Source organism: Gallinula chloropus (genome assembly GCF_964237585.1).
Source record: "Gallinula chloropus genome assembly, chromosome: 20".
Taxonomy (NCBI): domain Eukaryota; kingdom Metazoa; phylum Chordata; class Aves; order Gruiformes; family Rallidae; genus Gallinula; species Gallinula chloropus.
In genome coordinates this window covers 3,364,289-3,382,005 of record NC_140105.1, presented here as the reverse complement: position 1 = coordinate 3,382,005, position 17,717 = coordinate 3,364,289, and the positions used below count along the sequence as shown (strand labels likewise).

The 17,717-nt window shown below is 38.3% G+C and overlaps 1 protein-coding gene across 1 annotated transcript in view; it reads right to left on the bottom strand.

Moving 5' to 3' along the window:
* Nucleotides 1-17,717, bottom strand: part of TBCD (tubulin folding cofactor D) — a 117,132-nt gene that overhangs the window by 38,418 nt on the left and 60,997 nt on the right. Inside the window, exons 15-21 of the mRNA XM_084273516.1 lie at nucleotides 16,700-16,729; nucleotides 13,156-13,241; nucleotides 9,538-9,618; nucleotides 8,708-8,781; nucleotides 8,028-8,145; nucleotides 6,586-6,646; nucleotides 5,069-5,091 (exon numbers count right to left, since the gene is read on the bottom strand). Of these exons, the coding sequence (XP_084129642.1) occupies nucleotides 5,069-5,091; nucleotides 6,586-6,646; nucleotides 8,028-8,145; nucleotides 8,708-8,781; nucleotides 9,538-9,618; nucleotides 13,156-13,241; nucleotides 16,700-16,729 (473 nt within the window). The remainder of the gene's footprint in view (nucleotides 1-5,068; nucleotides 5,092-6,585; nucleotides 6,647-8,027; nucleotides 8,146-8,707; nucleotides 8,782-9,537; nucleotides 9,619-13,155; nucleotides 13,242-16,699; nucleotides 16,730-17,717) is intronic.

Here is a 17,717-nt window from a genome sequence, read left to right as displayed (position 1 = left end):
AATGATCTTGTAAATTTGTTAGGTGTGCAACACAGTCTGCTGATGCAAGGATTCAGATACGGACTTCTGTTCAAACTACAAAGCCAGAACTGAGTCATAAAGACTGCTCTTCTCCACTTCTTCACGCTGCCAATAAGGAAGTCAGGCTGCTTTAAGCTACTCTTATGTTAATAATTTGACAGCTATCCCTTCCTCTGGCATTACATCAGCTCAATTTAATTTCAGACTTTAGAGCTTCACTGGGGATTGTTGTCCCTATGCAAGAATGAAGAATGGTGACAGTGATTTGCATAATAAAGATTTCCACATAATGCAGAAACTATAATCAAGTCTATCTTTGAAGGCACTGTGATACCATGTGTTCTTCTCTGCAAAACTTTTCAAGTTACTTCTTGCCTACATCACAGGATGGCCCACAATACATCTAAATTTTTTGCCCCTTTCCACAGCTCACACATATTTCAGCATTTGGAACTGAGAAATCTATCATAATACTAGATCTTTCCTCAGTCAGAGTTCAGTTTGTCAAACATGATGCTCATCTTTCTATTAACTTTATCTTGCTCTACGGTATTTCACTAAATTAAAAAGATATGGATCTACCTAATTCAGAGACTCTGAATTTTGCTGTACAGTCAGTATTCTCTCTTTTTCCTTCCAAAGACACATCCACAAATTGCATCACATTATTAGATGTATCTGTTTCAAGGTTTAGCTATTAATTCAATTTGTAAATTGACTGATGCAGTGCCCAGGTTACCTGAGCTCCTAAGCATTCCTTCCTCTCTGCTTTCCACAGCCATGCTCCTCTCCTAGAAACATCTCATGATTAGTCATTATTTATTTGTGAAAAACATAATCAAAATGTACAATCCCCAGATTACTGACCTAAGAATGCTGTTATCTATTTTAAGAGGGCCTAAATCAGAACCCTTGGCAGTCCTGTTTTCAGTGCATACAGGATTCAAGGTACCTCTGTGGATTGTTTATCTTTAATTATTTAAAACCTGCTTTTTCTTAGAAGTTCAGTATTCGTCTTCAAGATTATAAAAATAACCGTTACTGAAGCTGTTCAGAATGGAATTGCATATGTATTTTCATAACATCTGAAGTTAAACCTACTGGAATAGGTGAAAAGATTCAGTTGCAAACCCTCAACTTCCAGGAGGAACCTGCCGAGTATGTATTTTCATCTCCATATGAATAGTAACCAGTTATTTTCCATGGGAAATCTTTGTCCCAAATAGAACTGAGGTATTTTAAAAGGGGCTTTGGAAGTAAAAAAAAATGGCTTCATCACAAGGTACACAGAGGAGGAAAGAGATCCCAGAGATACCACTGAGCAGAGATGAAAAGGCCTCTGCATTACATAAAGCCGTCTGGTCACCCCTCAAAGACACAGAGATTAAACTATCTTAAGCTGACAAACACCTATTTTTAGATTCCTCTAAATTCACATGCTGGCCATCTGTGATTTGTAAGACTACCGGTGAAATCCTGCTCTGAGGAAGTACGTTTTCCCAGTGACTTCAGTTAGCAACAAAAGAACTTCACCTTGTAACTCTTCAGAACGTACTACACACAATCTCCTGGTACCATCATGCTACTAGATGTAAAAACTAATTGAAACTTGGAAGAATTCTTAAGATGAGCTTTGTTGCAGGGTTGGAATTATTTGCTGATTAAGTTAATAAGCCTAAAAAACCTCTTTTACATAGATGATGCCAGGAAACACATTTGCCCTGAAACCATCACGATTAGTTGCAACCTTAAAGGTCTTTGAAATGAGACAGGTTTCTCCTTTGCCTAGCACCTGTCAACACCTACGGGCTACCTTCCCCTTCTGGAAAAGCTGAAGCTCTGAAGATGACAGTCTGACTTAAGACTGGCTACAACTCATAAACCCTAAAACTGCTCATCTCTCCTAGCTGACCGTGGAACACAGGTGGCCAGGCTCTCTGTATGTCACAAGAATGAGATCAGAGCAAAGCTCGGCACGCAGCACACTGCACCCAGTGAGTCACCCTGTGTGGGAGTCACTCACAAGCCCTGCGCATCCTGTCATACCCAGAGCCGCGACAGGAACCCCGAAGGCCCAATAAACTGAGCATCTGCTGAAATACACACGGGCACTGCAACTCCCTGGAAGAAGACCAGCGTATCTCTCTGCAGCACTTCCATATCCGTCCCTAAATTACCCTGTTACCCAAGTCTGAGGATTCAGACCTACATTATCAGGCTCACAACTGGGTAAAAGAAAGGAGGCAAAATAAATTCTGAGCATCAGCTGAATATTCAGTCAAGAACCTTGTATCAGATGATGCATTTTTACAGAACCTTAACAGAACTGCTACTGAAACCAATTTTTTCTTGAGGCTTTTTCACATTAAAAACTAGTACAATGTCTAAGATGTACTACAGAAATGTATCTGCTACAAAAACCCATGCTGACTGTGCTGGTTCAGTGGAAGCACAACATAAATCAGGCTGACCATTAACCCTGTGTTCAAACTGGACAGTTGACTTCCCAGCCCAGTAAGACAGCTGAAGGCAACAGATGCCACGTTTTTTGTCTTACGTTTTATATATAAAAGTCATGTCTACAGCAAATATAATATAGTTGAATTTTTATAAAACTATAACCCTTACAGCACAAAAAACTACACAACAGACAAATATTGGGTTTAAGTGGTATGATTTGCATATGACTTGCTATAACTAGTGCCCATTTAATACAGAGAATCAGGCTTGCTGTGCAATCCTCACCTGGAAGTGCACATGCAAATCCTCAACCCAACCAGCTCCTCAAGACAAACTAGTGCATCAAATGTGTCAGAATCAAGACTAATGGAAGGAAGTACGTACGGATGTGCCTGGACTTGCATTCTCCTTTTTCAGTGTACTATGGTAATCCCAGAAAAGGACTTAGACAGGAAAAACACTTGCATTTAAAAAAATAAATGTTAATGCAACAGAGGACAGAATTTTCTATGATTAGCATAAACAAATTCTGATTGCTTTCTACTACACTCAAAATTGAGAGAATGCAGCGTATCTCAAAATCTGGACTGCATCTTGTTGGAAGGATAATTCGTGGACATAACTCAAAATCAGGTTACAGAGAATACAAGAGCTGGCAGACGAAGTAAGACTGTTAATTAAATGAAAGTCTGGACTATGACACTTCAGCTTTCTCTGTTTTAACTTGAGGACTTACGGATTCAATGGAATCCTAAGCATTAGACAATGATTCTATGATTCTATCATATGATTCTACGATTAGACAATTAAAAAACACAGGAGCCATTTTTCAGCTTATCATTTATAATTGTAACTTAAAAAAAATTTTACTGCATTTTATACTTTACTTTCTTTTCCATTTCTCACAGGCCAAGGCAATTTCTGACAACAGCTTGATCAAAGCATCAAAATCCATTCAGTCCACAAAAAGACAGCCGTTTTGTTGCCAGAAGTGAAAGCAAAGTAGCTAATAAGCAGGTGGAACATGTGGGCTGAGGCTTTTTGTTAATGCAGTTTGAAAACTAGAAACACAAATAAAACTCACAGATTTTCAACATTCCTACAAGATGTTGTTACACCGAAAATTCCCGGTAGCATTTTCTCAAATGGAAACCTTTGGAATATTATGTGCAATAATTACTCATCCCAGAACAAGTCTGGCTTGTTTCACTAAATGCTTGCCCAGCAATACTCAAATTGCTGGTTTGTTTTTATAACCTAGTTTATTTTTCTTGTCCTATTTGAAAATATTTTATGCATACCGATATTTTAAAATATGGATTACAGTAGACATCTCAGTCTCAGGTTAAGTATTAGAGTAAACAGCAGTGAATCAGTTTTACTTGGAGATGAATTAGAAGTCTTATCTAGAACGAAAACATTTCTGTAGGCATCTTATAAATACCATTAAGTGCAAGAAGTGCACATTACGACAAAAACAAATTACACCCAAGCTCCACCCTGACATTAAAGAATTTATGGGAGCCAAGACAAGCCACCCACAAAGACACTAATATACAGTATCAGCATTAAAACCATCCACCAGCACAAGCTAACTTGGGAGCAGCAGTTTCACGTCAGTCTGTACGACCCTCAAGAAGTAAATTTCAACATTTTTTCAGAAAATTTCAGGAAACAAAAAGTTCCATAAAAATTCTTTAAATGATTGTTTAGAATTACACAAAATACTACTTAATATTTACTGGTTTCATCTATGTCATGTGCAAAGATGTGAACTAAACTGCTCAAAAGTGCAACGAATTTGCCAGTTAAAGCATTAAAAATACCCCTGATTTACATATGCAATTGCTAGGGAATACAAGTCATTAACTATGTTTTGATTTCCTCAAATTTAGGAACAAACTCTCAAGTCATATACCAGTTTTAATTCACATTTCCTTAACAGTTGCTTAGGCAAACTCCTTTTATTTCCTGGAAGCTCCAATAAATAAGACATGAAAACTCGATGAACACTCAGTTGCATTTTTTTTTGGCACCAGAGTTGAAAAATTTTACTGAACCTTTCGTAATACTCATGGCCTACTCACTGCACAGGATGAAGAAAGTGATTCTGGAACTCAAATGGAAGCTCCTCTTAAAAGCAAATTGGACTCATTAACTTATTAGTTACAGGGCATTTCTAGAGCCCTGCTGGAACCATACGAGTGCTACAGTAGTCGATACTGGGAAAGAAACCCGCTCTGTGAAGCCCTGGCTTAGGGAGCATATTCTGTTTCAGATTCCTTCCTTCCTCTGACTACCTCTATCTCTCTATCCAGAGCAGTACTCACCACTTTCCCATTAATCTAATCTGCCTGGGAGTCGCTCTCTAAATGCCACAACCACTATCCAGGGACATCACCCTCTGTACAAGTGAGACAACTCGCGAGAACACGTGCTCTGCGACTGGCAGGCTGTGCTAGGTGTAACCAACTTGAACAAACCAAAACCCCCTGGGCTCCTCCTGGTTTTCAGTACTTCTGACTGATACTTTCCAATACAAAAAAATCTTTCTCTTGGGTTTGTTTTTTTTCATCCATTGTCTTACCTGTACAACTGACGACTGCAAAGCTGGGGGAGGGAAAGCAACAAACATTAGTATTACCAGAGTTCGTTTGATGGAGGTATTTTGTTTTTCCTCCTTGCATGCAATGTCTATATATTGTGAGCTATACAATGCTTTGGATTATTTTAAAAATAAAAGTCAAAGGAAAAAGCTTCTTAAAAAAACCTTCTCTGTATCATCTGAATTTTACTTAAAAGAAAATCAAGTTAGTACATTAATACAGCACTAATTTTCTTAATTTCACATCCTAGTTCCTCCTTCTTACAATACATTTGCTCTTCACAGTTGGCCCTTTTAAAGTGATGAGGGACTGCATTTTCTGAAAACTGCAAATCACTTTGTTAGCTATAGATTAAACAGAGAAAAAAACTTCAACCACAGTTCAAATGTGACTAAAAATTATTCTCTCATTGTTAACAAGACAGCAGGCCATCTTCTAAAACCAGAGATCAAATTTCTGTGCAGTGAAGACCCAAAAAACAGATTTTAAAAAAGAAGTTTACACCAACTCTGCAGATTAATCAGAAGAACAGATGAGAGAAGAAACTGGGAAGTATCATAACAAATTAAGGCCACTGTACAGATATTGCTAATCAAGCTTTCAGGCATTTTGAAATGAGAAAGTTAAACAAGGACAAAGCTGCTTTTTCAACCTGCAGCAGCAGCTTTTACCTGTGCACAGAATTAAGCAAGCACCTGGGTACTTTAAGGCAACTGGGGAGGCCCAACAGCTTCAGCACATCAGAAAGGATACTGCCCAAAAGGAGCAGGAGCCTGAATGCTGATGTATTGTCTGTTCCAGAAGGTGAAGAAATAGGAGCCGAAGGAAAAGAACAACATGGGACTACTTAAAATTAAAGGGGCAATTTAGGCAAAATTATCTCCATAAAAGTGTTTTAAATTGCCATGAGCAGAACAAGACTTCATCTGTCGTAAGTGGAGATAAAGACAATGCATCAGTTAAAATACAGAGTATGATTTTTAAGGTCTATAAACAGGCAAATTATGGACACATGGGTTTAGCAATGACATCTAATAAAGTAAAAATAAAAAAGAAAGGACAGAGGATGTGGAGTTGGTGGACTCACTAGGAGAACTCTGGATCTCTCTCGAGCATGGTCACATTAAGGCAACAGCTATGCATCAACCTGCAAGGCCAGCCAGCACGGACAGAAAGGCAGAAGACACAAAAGGGGACACAAAGCCAAAGGAAACAAAACCCCCATGGGGCTGTATTTCAGAGGTGTAACTGCCAGCATCAGAGAAGGGCATTAACCAAGACACTGGCAGAACAGAAAGGGGCCAAATCCAAAACTGGACTGGAGCAAGACACATGTCAGAGGACAACTAGGTATCAGTCTGGAGTCATGTCCAATTTCCTATTCATGAGATTGTTTACTTCAGGCATGGGGAGGAGAAAGGTGAAGAGCATTGTAAATGTTTGTTTAAAAGCAATACAACATACCAAGTTGAAAGATACATTTATACTTGCTACAAACCTCTTGATGGATTTGCTTAAGTCCCTCCAATGATTTTTCATTGAAATAGTATGTTAAAGCTCTGTAAAGGTAACAGAACGTTTTTAAGACTGGTATCCTAATCACATGATAAATAATTTTTCCTACACGACTTTTGTACTTTAAAACAGCAAAACAACCATCTGATTTCCAAATTACACTCAAGTGAAATAGTTCAGCAGACATAATGACATAAGCTCTTTCTTTACCATGTATCAAACTCATTCTTAAAGGACTATAAAAAACTATTGTCACATTTGAATAATGTCATAATCAGCAATATAGCTGAGCTGAGAAGGGTTATTGGTGCATTTTTGGACTCAAAAATTACTGTGATTTTTCCATCAATTTCAAGTATTCCCTACTCCTAAAACTGCTCTTCATCTTCTACTTTATCATTTCAACTTCAGTGAAAAGGAAACTATTAAGCTTAACACAAATTCTTTTGATTGACACTGCTGGCAAACACAACTCCTATTTGTCAATAATTAAAGCTATAAAGATCAGGGAAGACTGTACCTATTATTGGAATCCATCTCAGTACATTTAGCTTGTACAAACAATGACAACATTAAATTTATTAGATACCACCATTTTATGTATCTTTGCATGAAGGCATTATAATGTTCTCAGAAGTAAAATAAGAAAGGTTAATCAGAGAGAAGCTATTCAACTCTCAGAATGAAATGACCCAGACCAGAAATTCTACCTGGCTTTGTAAAATTTATCTCCTCAGTGTATATCTACCTATGACTCTTGCAGAACTGTATTTGGTTGTCAGTCAAATTTGCACTCTGGGGTCTTATTTTCCACTACCTTTATCTTCAACAGCCACTCAAACCAACTGAAGTCATGCCAGCATAAAACTCTCTTGCTGTATAACTTCCAAATTGTAGCTTCTACAATAAAGATTTTGTACCATATTTCACATGAGATTCTTGTGAAAGAAAAGTAAATGACTCATTTCTTTAACTGCCACATTAAAGCAAAGACATCTCCAAATAATTTAGTCATTTATTGTGGCTACATCACGTACACAGAATATATACACCCATCTGTCTATGTATCTATCTGTAGCAGCATTCAGCAGGAACAATTAAAGCAGTCCAACTGCTTGAGGAGGTACTTCTCTAACACTGAAGACAAAAGACTGTCCACTCATCAGGAGGGGAAAGGGGGTTTAATTTATATTAAAATAATAACTTTGAATGCTCCAAGTAAGACAGCAAATGATCTGACTTTTCTGATTATGAATTTAGACTGAAAACATCACTGGATAAAATGTGAAGGCTTGGTATGACTGATCAAAACTAACAACAACTCAATGGAAAAAGACAGTAAGATGGAGATTTCATACTCAGGAAGCTTTCAATAGGCCAGATATGAAAGGAAAAATTATAGTTAAGATAACCTCACATTTATACCTATTATTCTCCTCTGCTAGTTTACACAGAGCATGGGTGATCTCAGCACAAGCAAGAATTGCCCCATGGCGTGTGTGCAGATCCGTGCCCACTGATAAAGGCAGCAGTCTTGGCAAAACTGAAAGAGATTAAAGAATTTGGGTTTTTTAAACAAAACACAGTAACAAACAAATCACAGTTCTAAATGTAATCATGTCTGCCTAGAAAATAACATGAAAAAACATTTCTTGGTATTCAGGTCTATATAGTTCTGGCCATTACATGAAATGTAATGCTGTGAAGCATTTGATTACACACACAACAATCAAAAAGGAATTCTTCTGAAGATGTCAGACTGGACAAGACAAAACAGATCCCCCCGAGCCTGTATGACATCAAAGCCCTATCAATTGCTGCAACAGAACTACACCCATGTATTCACCTTGGAACTGGAAGGGTCTGGTGTAGCCAGGTAAGTGAAGGCCAGTCCCCAGATAAAAAGATCTAGCAGTATTTTATATTTTTTGCATGAAACCTGAAAGCTGGTAAAGCTGTGAGTGTCACTACACTGTATGAAGCTGCAGGGGAAATCTTAATTTTTATTAAGTCATGGTGTGCATTTATCTCCTCAGCACATTTTTGCTACACAAGCTAGAACACTCAGTACAGCAGGCTACACACACCTTGGATCGGTTACCTACCCACGTTTGCCATGTAATCAGGAGCCCGTGGAGTAAGGTTATGCAGAGCTTTGGTTGCAAGTTCTCGAATAACACTGAAGATGGAAAAAAGACATTTTGGATTTTTTTGGGTTAGCAGTTTAGTAAAGTATTAAAAAAAATCTTAGGAACAGACTCCTGCCCCCAGCCAAAGTAAAAATTCCTGAAATATCAGAATTATGGTATTCTCTGTCCATCCTATGCTTCCTCCCCTCAAAGAAAGCCAACAAACCAAAACAGTGGACCAAACAGACAGCCTACAGCTAGCTTTTAGCTATCTGAATAGAACTTATTGCTGAAAGAGACAAAGAAAAACAGAAGTGTGGCTGGTAGAACCTGAGGGCTCATTCTGTGCACTGGCAGGGACACGGCAGTAAACTGTTATTATTTCTCATGATGCAAACTACTATCAGCACTGATATAATCTCATTTGTGTTATATGTACACATTTTAATCTTCATGAACACTGAATATGACTAAGCACCATCTCTATGTATGAAATCTACTTTAATTATGATAATTGTATGGTGATAGTGTTTACCCCTCACATACACTATATACCATGTAAATGTGTTTTATTAATCTATTAACAGATCGAGGTCATGGCAAAAAGACAAAATTCATAAACATGTTTTAAGTGATGATACACCAGGGGAGGTGTAGAGGATCAGCTACTATTTGCCCAGTTTCCTTCAGCCAAATGCTATTGCAAATTTTAATATATCCTGAAGTAGTATTTACAGGAATAATCTAGGAAAGCATGACATGCAGAATACTAAATTCCTTGATATTAATAATGAAACTTAACTTACCTATCCCAGTGATTAATTTTCATGTTAACTAAATGATCAATCATGGGCTGTGTATACTCAGGAAAGCCAGCAATATACACACTGAAAAAGAGAGTACAGAATCAACATCTGTGTGCATTTTAACACAGGCTATTCCAAAGACTCAAATCCTCTGGTTTTAATGCAGCCAAAAAAATTACTCAAACATGCCTTCTCCTAAATGGGATGCAGCTGGATGAGATAATACAATAGGAAATACTTTATAATTATTGGGGAAAAAAAATTAAATCCCTTTTGTAAAACTTTCAGATTCTTTATAAAAGCTTAACAGCAACAAAAAGCAAAATTAAAAATTCAATTCCCATTGTTATAATCTAGAAAATCTAGATGTGTGGATTAATTTATACATTTCAGATTGGAGAAACATGTAAATTATAAAATCCACAGTACACAGTAAAATTAAGGTAGAGAAATGTGCTACATCTTCATAATTCAATTCTGGCAAAAAAATGGTAAAGCTGCAAAACCTAGGATGTAAGGGAATCCATGACTTAGGCAGCCTGCACAATGACCTAACTTGATAGCCACACTTGCTTTCCAATCTTCAAAAGCATCAGCTATTGAAAGCTAAGGTCAGCAGAAGTTTAGTGAAATGCTTTTTCAGTACATCTGATGTATGTTAAATAATCTTGGAAATCTTAGAAAGCTAGAGAATGTATCTGGGTCAAAATGGCATGCACAAAGGGACAGAATGAAAGACTCAGGGATTACCTTAATTTCACCTTTTCCTATCTTTCAGGTGATTAACTTTGCAACCATAACAGTGTTCCATTCATACATGTGTGTATAATTGGAAGCAAAACAAAGACAAAACCCAAATACTGATGCAGGTTACCATACTGATATCTGTGTGATTCATCAGAAGAGTAGGAATCCTTAAATCCACAGCACAGACCTCAGTCACTTCAGCCGATACAGGATAAAGTACTATCTACTCCTGCTATAAGCCCTAGAGGGGGATTAGACAGTTGGTTTAACTGGTTGTTGATGCCAGCAGAGAATTGATAAAATTCATTACTCTCTGGTTCCTTTGCTGTTCTGGAAGAACATCCAACAATAGACACACTACCCCTGCCATACGTGAATTCTCCTTCATAGTTGCTTTCTGGGTCCTAGTTTTAGCATTCACCATCCCTTCCAACCATTTTCCTTGCCCAATCTCTTAGGCTGTGTCCATAGCCCAATCCCACTTCCAGTTTTACTTTATAATTATTGTTAACTGCAGTCCTCAGCTTTTCTATCCCACTGAGTATATAACACAAGTAGCCTTGGATACAAACCTAGCTTTCCTGATAATGTTGGTAAGATTTGTGTCCCATTCAGATTAGGAAGCTTCCTTACTAAGGCCAGAACTCCTGTTATCACATAAGCTCTTTACTCTCATTCACACAAAACGGGTCTCCTCTGCTTTCCCATCCTTGGAAACATGTTATGATACTTAACCTGAATCCTCCAAGGAACATCAGCAAAAAGTTTCAGAAGGGCACCCAGCATGAAAAAGTTGCATAACAATGTTTAGATTTGAGAGGACATAAGCCATTATTTATGTATCTATATATATCATACTGCCTCTCTGCAAGAATAATTTATTAACGAAACCCAAATTCAGCTGCAACAACTGACACATCCCTTTTGAGCTTTTATTGCTCAAAGGAATCTAGTAAACCCAACCTTCAGCTTCCTTCACACAGCAGCTCTATGCTGGCACACAGCGTCCAGGATTCATTTACTGCGTGGGGGGAAGGACAGCTGAAGTGTCTAGACCTGGAATATAAACCTCAAGCAGCTTTTTCCAGCTACATAAACAATTACACCACCTTAAGGCATACTGATCACAACGTCCATTCTTCCTACCACATCATAATGATACATGTTTTCTGTGAAGCCAAATATATGCTTATGTACTTCTCCTTTGATGTTGCTCTGACAAAAATAAGGAAATAATTAAGTATTGATCCAAATAATTACATCCTTCTTGAAGAGCAGAGTGGTGAAGACTTTTCAAAGTAGTATCATGAATGAGATGGCAAATGCTTTACAAAGAAGTCTGATTAATAACATGGATTCAAGGAATCATGCTACTTCCTGCTTAAGATTATTTATAAAGAATTAACAAATTTATTCTTTCTGTAGCACAATTTAAAGACTGGAATAAAGAAAACCCTAGTAAAAATCTTTTCACTGAGGTCTGAAATGCTCCTAACCAAAAACCCCTGGAAATCACAATGAAAGGAGGAATAAGCAACCATTTGAAAAAAAAAAAATTAACAATTCAGCTCTCAGAAAGCAAGGAGAACACAATTAGTCTCCAAGCCAAAATTATAAAAGAGAGAAAATAAAAACTGCTTTGGCAATTTGGAGTATTTTCGTTTTTCTACTACTTCCAAGAGCTCGAGTTTCAAAAGTCCCCGACGCTATGAGGATCCAGAGCAGCACCAATACCCAGCCACTGCATTTCCTCATCCCAGCGCAGTAGGCGGGAGCTCTGGGGAAGAGAAGCTCTGGGGTGAGTGTAGGAGGAGGGTGTGGACCCCAGAAGGAATGACAGTGGGTAAAAGGTGAAGAGATGTACAAACTGAAATGATTATGCACAAAAGGGACAATATGGAGGTGGACAGGTTAATACAAATAAATAGTTGAGGAGAGGACAGAAGGTTCCAGTACAACTTATAAAACTGCTCACTGAAAGTCACAAAGGTGGCAACACAGCATAAACCATCACGTACCTGCTTGCTATTTCTGTTCCCCAAGAACATAATCTCTTCAAGCCTTTCTAACCTGCTGGCTACTGAGCAACATGCAACTCCAACAGGGCAATCTACCTGACCTATCTTAAAAATGGTCTGAATCACCTTCTGTGGGTGCCTGTCTCTCTGCACTGACTATGGAGAGAGGCTAGACACCTAGGCTAGACTGCCTGTCTCAGAAAGCTAAAGCTAAAACCCAGCCATGCATCTTTTTCATCTTCTCCTGAGGAAGTGCAACCCCACCAGAGTGCCTTATTCCATGACAAGGCAGTGATTTATAACCACACCACACCAGTTTCCCTATTTCCCTTTACATTCTCTGCAGAGCCCATACTGCAGCCATCAGTTTGTTTTTTGGACCGCTGCATACCATGGGTAGATTTTCACTGAGCCACCTTAGAAAAACATAAGCACTCAAGTTAAACATCTATGCACTGACCACAAATTCAAAAACTTGTGCAAAGGATTTATTAAAACGAGTGTTAGTTACTTTTTTCACCCACATCAGAGTCCATCCACCTCTCCTTTTATTACAGCTCTTCAAAATCCCCTGGCCTTCCCTAATCTCGACCAGTTTAGACAGATTTGTGGCACCTGCAAACATTACCTCTTGGCTGCTTCCCCCACGTAGCCAGGGAAATCACGGTCACATTTGCACCCTGTCTTATGCATAATAAGAAGTCTGATGCAGTAATAAGAAAAATAAAATCTTAATTTATTCAAAAACAACAGTAATAAACATAATGTTCAGCAAGGTGAAACAATCAGACAAATATTTTATTATGTAAAAGAGATCCCTAATGTTTAGGAAAGCTAATGCTTGGAAACTTACCTTATAGTCAGGTAACAGTTAACTCTGTTACCAACAGCAAAATAATCAGCTGCAGTTAGAATGTCTATGCCATGTGGAAAAGTGCCCTACAAACATCATAGAGAAGAGGGGAAAAAATATTTAAACATGTAAAATACTTTCCAAATAGGCAACAATACTGACGACAAATCTCCTACTGATGTCCAAGCACTGAAAAAGTACCATTTAATTTCTAATTTATAATAAAATAACTTTAGTACTAGAGATATAAAGGATACTGGAAATATAAACAGCCAAATATCTGCCTGCACTTGTGAGTCAATGATAAACAAAGTAAATACCAGCAGGTAATAAACTATGCAGTAGCTATCCTAACACCTTTAAGTCATATCTAAATATGCATTTGATGAATGCATGACTACATATGTACACAAAAAAAAGTTTCTCTAAAAGAAGGTTTAGATAAAAGTAAACACATTTTCAGGCCATGTGAAGGAACAAGCACCTGCTGCGATTATTAAGTATAAAATTACAGATTTTGGCACAAAGAAGCACATCACATGCAGAATACACAAAAATTCAATTACTTTTATTTCTTTCTACTTACATGTGTTTTTATGACTTATTTATTAATGAACTGAAATACTGGGTTGGTTGGTTTGTTTTAAAAAGCACACTGGTTCCCAGGAAAGCCTGGAACATTGAGTCCCGTGGAAGTATCACGCTTATGACATCCATGCTCAAAATATTCTGGGTTTGGAAGATCAATTATCTTTCTAAATAGGCAATTGCCACCTAAAAATTTGCCTTTTTATATAAGCAATACAATTCAGATCCTCAAGAGTGTTGATTGGCTGTGGGTGATTTAATATAGCATTACACAGCAAGGCTGTGTTTTGGAACAGAGGAGCCAGCATAGCCTCCATAAGCCGTAATTAAGCACAAATGGAAACCAGCCAACTGAAAGACACCAGGCTCGCTTACAAAAGGGACAATCATATGATATTTAAGCAATAGGGCTATGTGGAAGTACAGGTTCTGGATATATACAGTTTTGTTTGTTTACAGCTCACTCATCCCTTCCACATTAGAATACAGCCATGCAAAACCAGTAGAAAATATCTCTAGATCTAAGCCTGAATAATTAAAGAAGCATATACTGCAAGCAGTGGGAAGCTGACAGCTACTGCAGAGGTCTTACTCTAGAAAACATAATGCCAACTGTCCAAAAAATCCAAGGCCTGCAACCTGACTGGACCAAGAAGGATAGCCAGAATATTTATGGCTTATCCAAGACATTAGCTGCAAGTGTTAATAACTCTAAGGTGAAATGAATGCACTCTCCAAAAGCTTAATGAAACACTGCTTAGGGAGAAGAACACACACCTGGTAAATGCCTCACTACACTTTATAGCCTAGTAAGATGTCCAGTGAAATGTATAAGAATGTATACTGTAACTAAGGAAAATCACAGCTGAACAATTTCAATTCCAGCTGCCAGTTGGACCTTGCTGTGTCCTCCTTGTCTGTAGTGTGCCAATTTGATGCCATCTCACGGAAGGTCATGGTGCCACAGTGCATGTCAGTGAGATGGCAAAATTCCTGACAGCAAGTTCATGAGTACAGAGGTCATGGCTGACAGGAGAGACAGACTTCAGAGGAAAAGTTAACAGCTTCTATGCTGTTAGAACACTTAAAACCTATTTTTGCAATATAAATGTTTGTTTTACTAGATGTATGTGCATTTTACATGATTTATGCTTAAAAAAAAATAAACCTTCATATCTGTCAAAGTTTTCATTTACATGAAGTGTGACAATGGCTGCTTTTTCTGAGGCCATAAAAGCATGCTCTCAGATTCAGGACATGTTGAATCCCACAGATGAAGGAGGCAGGAACGAGGAGGCAAGGGCAACTTTTTCCTCCCTCTTTTAACATCAGCCTTGCTACATCCGATGGAGAGAAGGTTTTAGCTCCTTTCTATTCAGAGGAAGGGTGTCACTTCAACACATTGCATTCAGGGGAAGAGCTACTGAGGGTGTAGCCACTGATTAGGTAAGGTTTTCCTAGGCAGTAAGGAATGGTTCAGTATGTAAAACTTCTGAACTCCTACAGGAACCAACTGGAGACTGACAGCATTCTTCATGCCAGGAGAACTCAGTATTTGACTGCAAACTCTTCCTTAACATGCCAGCATACAAGCTAAAATATGAGTTCTACCAGCACTGACAAACTTGAACTGTGGGTCAAAGTAGAGCCATGAAGAAAACATTCTGGTAGTGAACTAATGTAGATTGTATTCCTCTGATTAAGATATACAAAACGCTACAAAATTTTTGGTACACGAAAGCATTTCTACACCTGTAGCACCAAGGAGCTCTATCTCACCTGGAACTGAAGTCACAGTAAGGTGTTTACTGCATTCAGCACCTCCTGAAGTGGAATCAGGCTGAGTTGCTGTGTGATGACTAACCTTTCCAGGGCAGTAACTACAGACCCAGAGAAGAATCAACCCGGCTTCTATTTATCACAGATGTAGTTGGGTCAGGTCACAAAAAATACCCACCCTCTTCCTCCTAGTCTTCTTGCATTCTTTCTCTGCTCTTAACCTAATTCTATCTAGAAATACACACACTAGCTTCAGACACACTGCTTAATACCCATTGTTCTAAAGGAATAATATCCCAAGTCACAACACAGGCATCTCCAGACATGAGATCAGGGAAAGCTAGTCAGCATTTTAACAGAGGTTCCTCATTTTCGCAAAGCTTCCCTAAGAGCAGCATACTCCCTAAAGAAAGAACAAAATTTGCTTTCACTATGTTTGCACACCCCACTCTGTGCCAAGAATTCACTAACTGAATCACTCTGCTCCCTTTTTTCTCCTCTAAGTTGTATATTCTCATATAAAGAAACCAGGAAACTGAAATCCAAGTCCTTACCCTATTTGCTTCTCCTCCCAGGTTGCAAATCAAAGCTGTCTAACCATTTTAACTGCTTAAATGTTGCTACATTACCTAGGAACCTACCACAATACTTTTTTTCAAAGTACATGAGTACCTCCAAAAGCAAGACTTCTCAAAATCTCTAGGCGGTAGTACTGTGGCACAGCAGGCAAACCAAGTTGAAGACTCTTAAGCTTAGTTCATTGTTGCATCACCAACCAAAGCAATGACTGTGCAGCACACTTCAGCTATTTACTTCTGTTAGAAACTAGAAAGTCAGTAAAATAAAACAAATAACCCCCAACCCCTGCACTCTCCCTGCTGCAGAGCACTGTGCAAGTTGTATAATGGCCATCATACATGCTGATTTTGCTTGTCAGTGTGACTGATAATTACCAGAAAGCTCATTTTCTTCCAAAACTAGAGTACAAAAATAAAACTCACATCTCAGAAAAATATTTCACAAGAGGGTGTTTGCTGATAACAAAAAATAATTATTTTGTGACATCCTTTTACTCCATTTTTCCAAAGCCACAGTGTCTAATTTTCATCTTTAGTACTACACGTTCACAGTAACCTCCAAGGCACTAATGAATGAAGATTCAGGAAAGTCACCATACCTGTCTCCCAACATTCTCCTGGAAGGCAGCCTAAGGAACAGAGAACAAACATACCCAAACGAGTCAGGTTTGCTTTTTGATAAATACCAGATGATGAATTCAAAACACACAACAATATAAATGACCCATGGCTTTTCTTTTTTAAATAAAGTAAGCTTTGTCAGTAGAACAAGCCCACAGGGCTTTTTTGTTTCTGCGTCTCTATGTTCTGGTGTTCTTAAAGCTGTATGTTGCATGACAGCAGTTTAAGAATGCAAGTTTATTAAAGTAGTCACACCCACAACAGGGCATTTGAGTAGTGACACAAGGCTTCGCACTGGAATTGAAAGTCAATACCTGTAGACAACAGAAATCGAGGAGTTCACTTTTGTCTCACAACTTCGACATGAAGGCAAATTTGAGTCTTTTGTCAATTAAAACTTCAGACACAAATATTGAGAATTTGAAAGATACCCATCCGAAAGCATGCTGAAACACTGAAACCTGAAGACAAAATTCATGTGTTTCTTGTGTTTTACACTAAACCCCCTCAAAATCCTGCAAACTGCAAGTAACATACAGAATAAAATCTACATAATGCCCTGCTTTCTACTTGAATATTTTCCCTCTCTCAACAAAGCCCATTACTTTTTTGTTGCTTAGAAAAATATACAATCCTAAGTACTAATAAAAACTTCTGGAATTTGTAACTGCAGAGGGGAGAGATCATCACTATCTGGCTGCTCTCAGGAAAAGCCACTCCAGCTACAAACTCAGATCACCAGCACTGGGCAGCACTTGTCACCTCACCACTGATATTCAACATACAGAGGGGGATAAAACCTAATCTTTACAGAGAACTCCTCACAAATTTTGACAGACAGAGCTTCTGTATTTCCTGCATGCAATAATCCACCTGTAAAAACAAGAGGTTGGGTTAGCTTGCCAAGGTATCGGACTCCACATACAGTGCAAGCTCTCACCCGTAGGTGAAGCAAGGCCTCGTAAGTCCCTCAGTGCGTTGCTGAGGTTCTGGCTG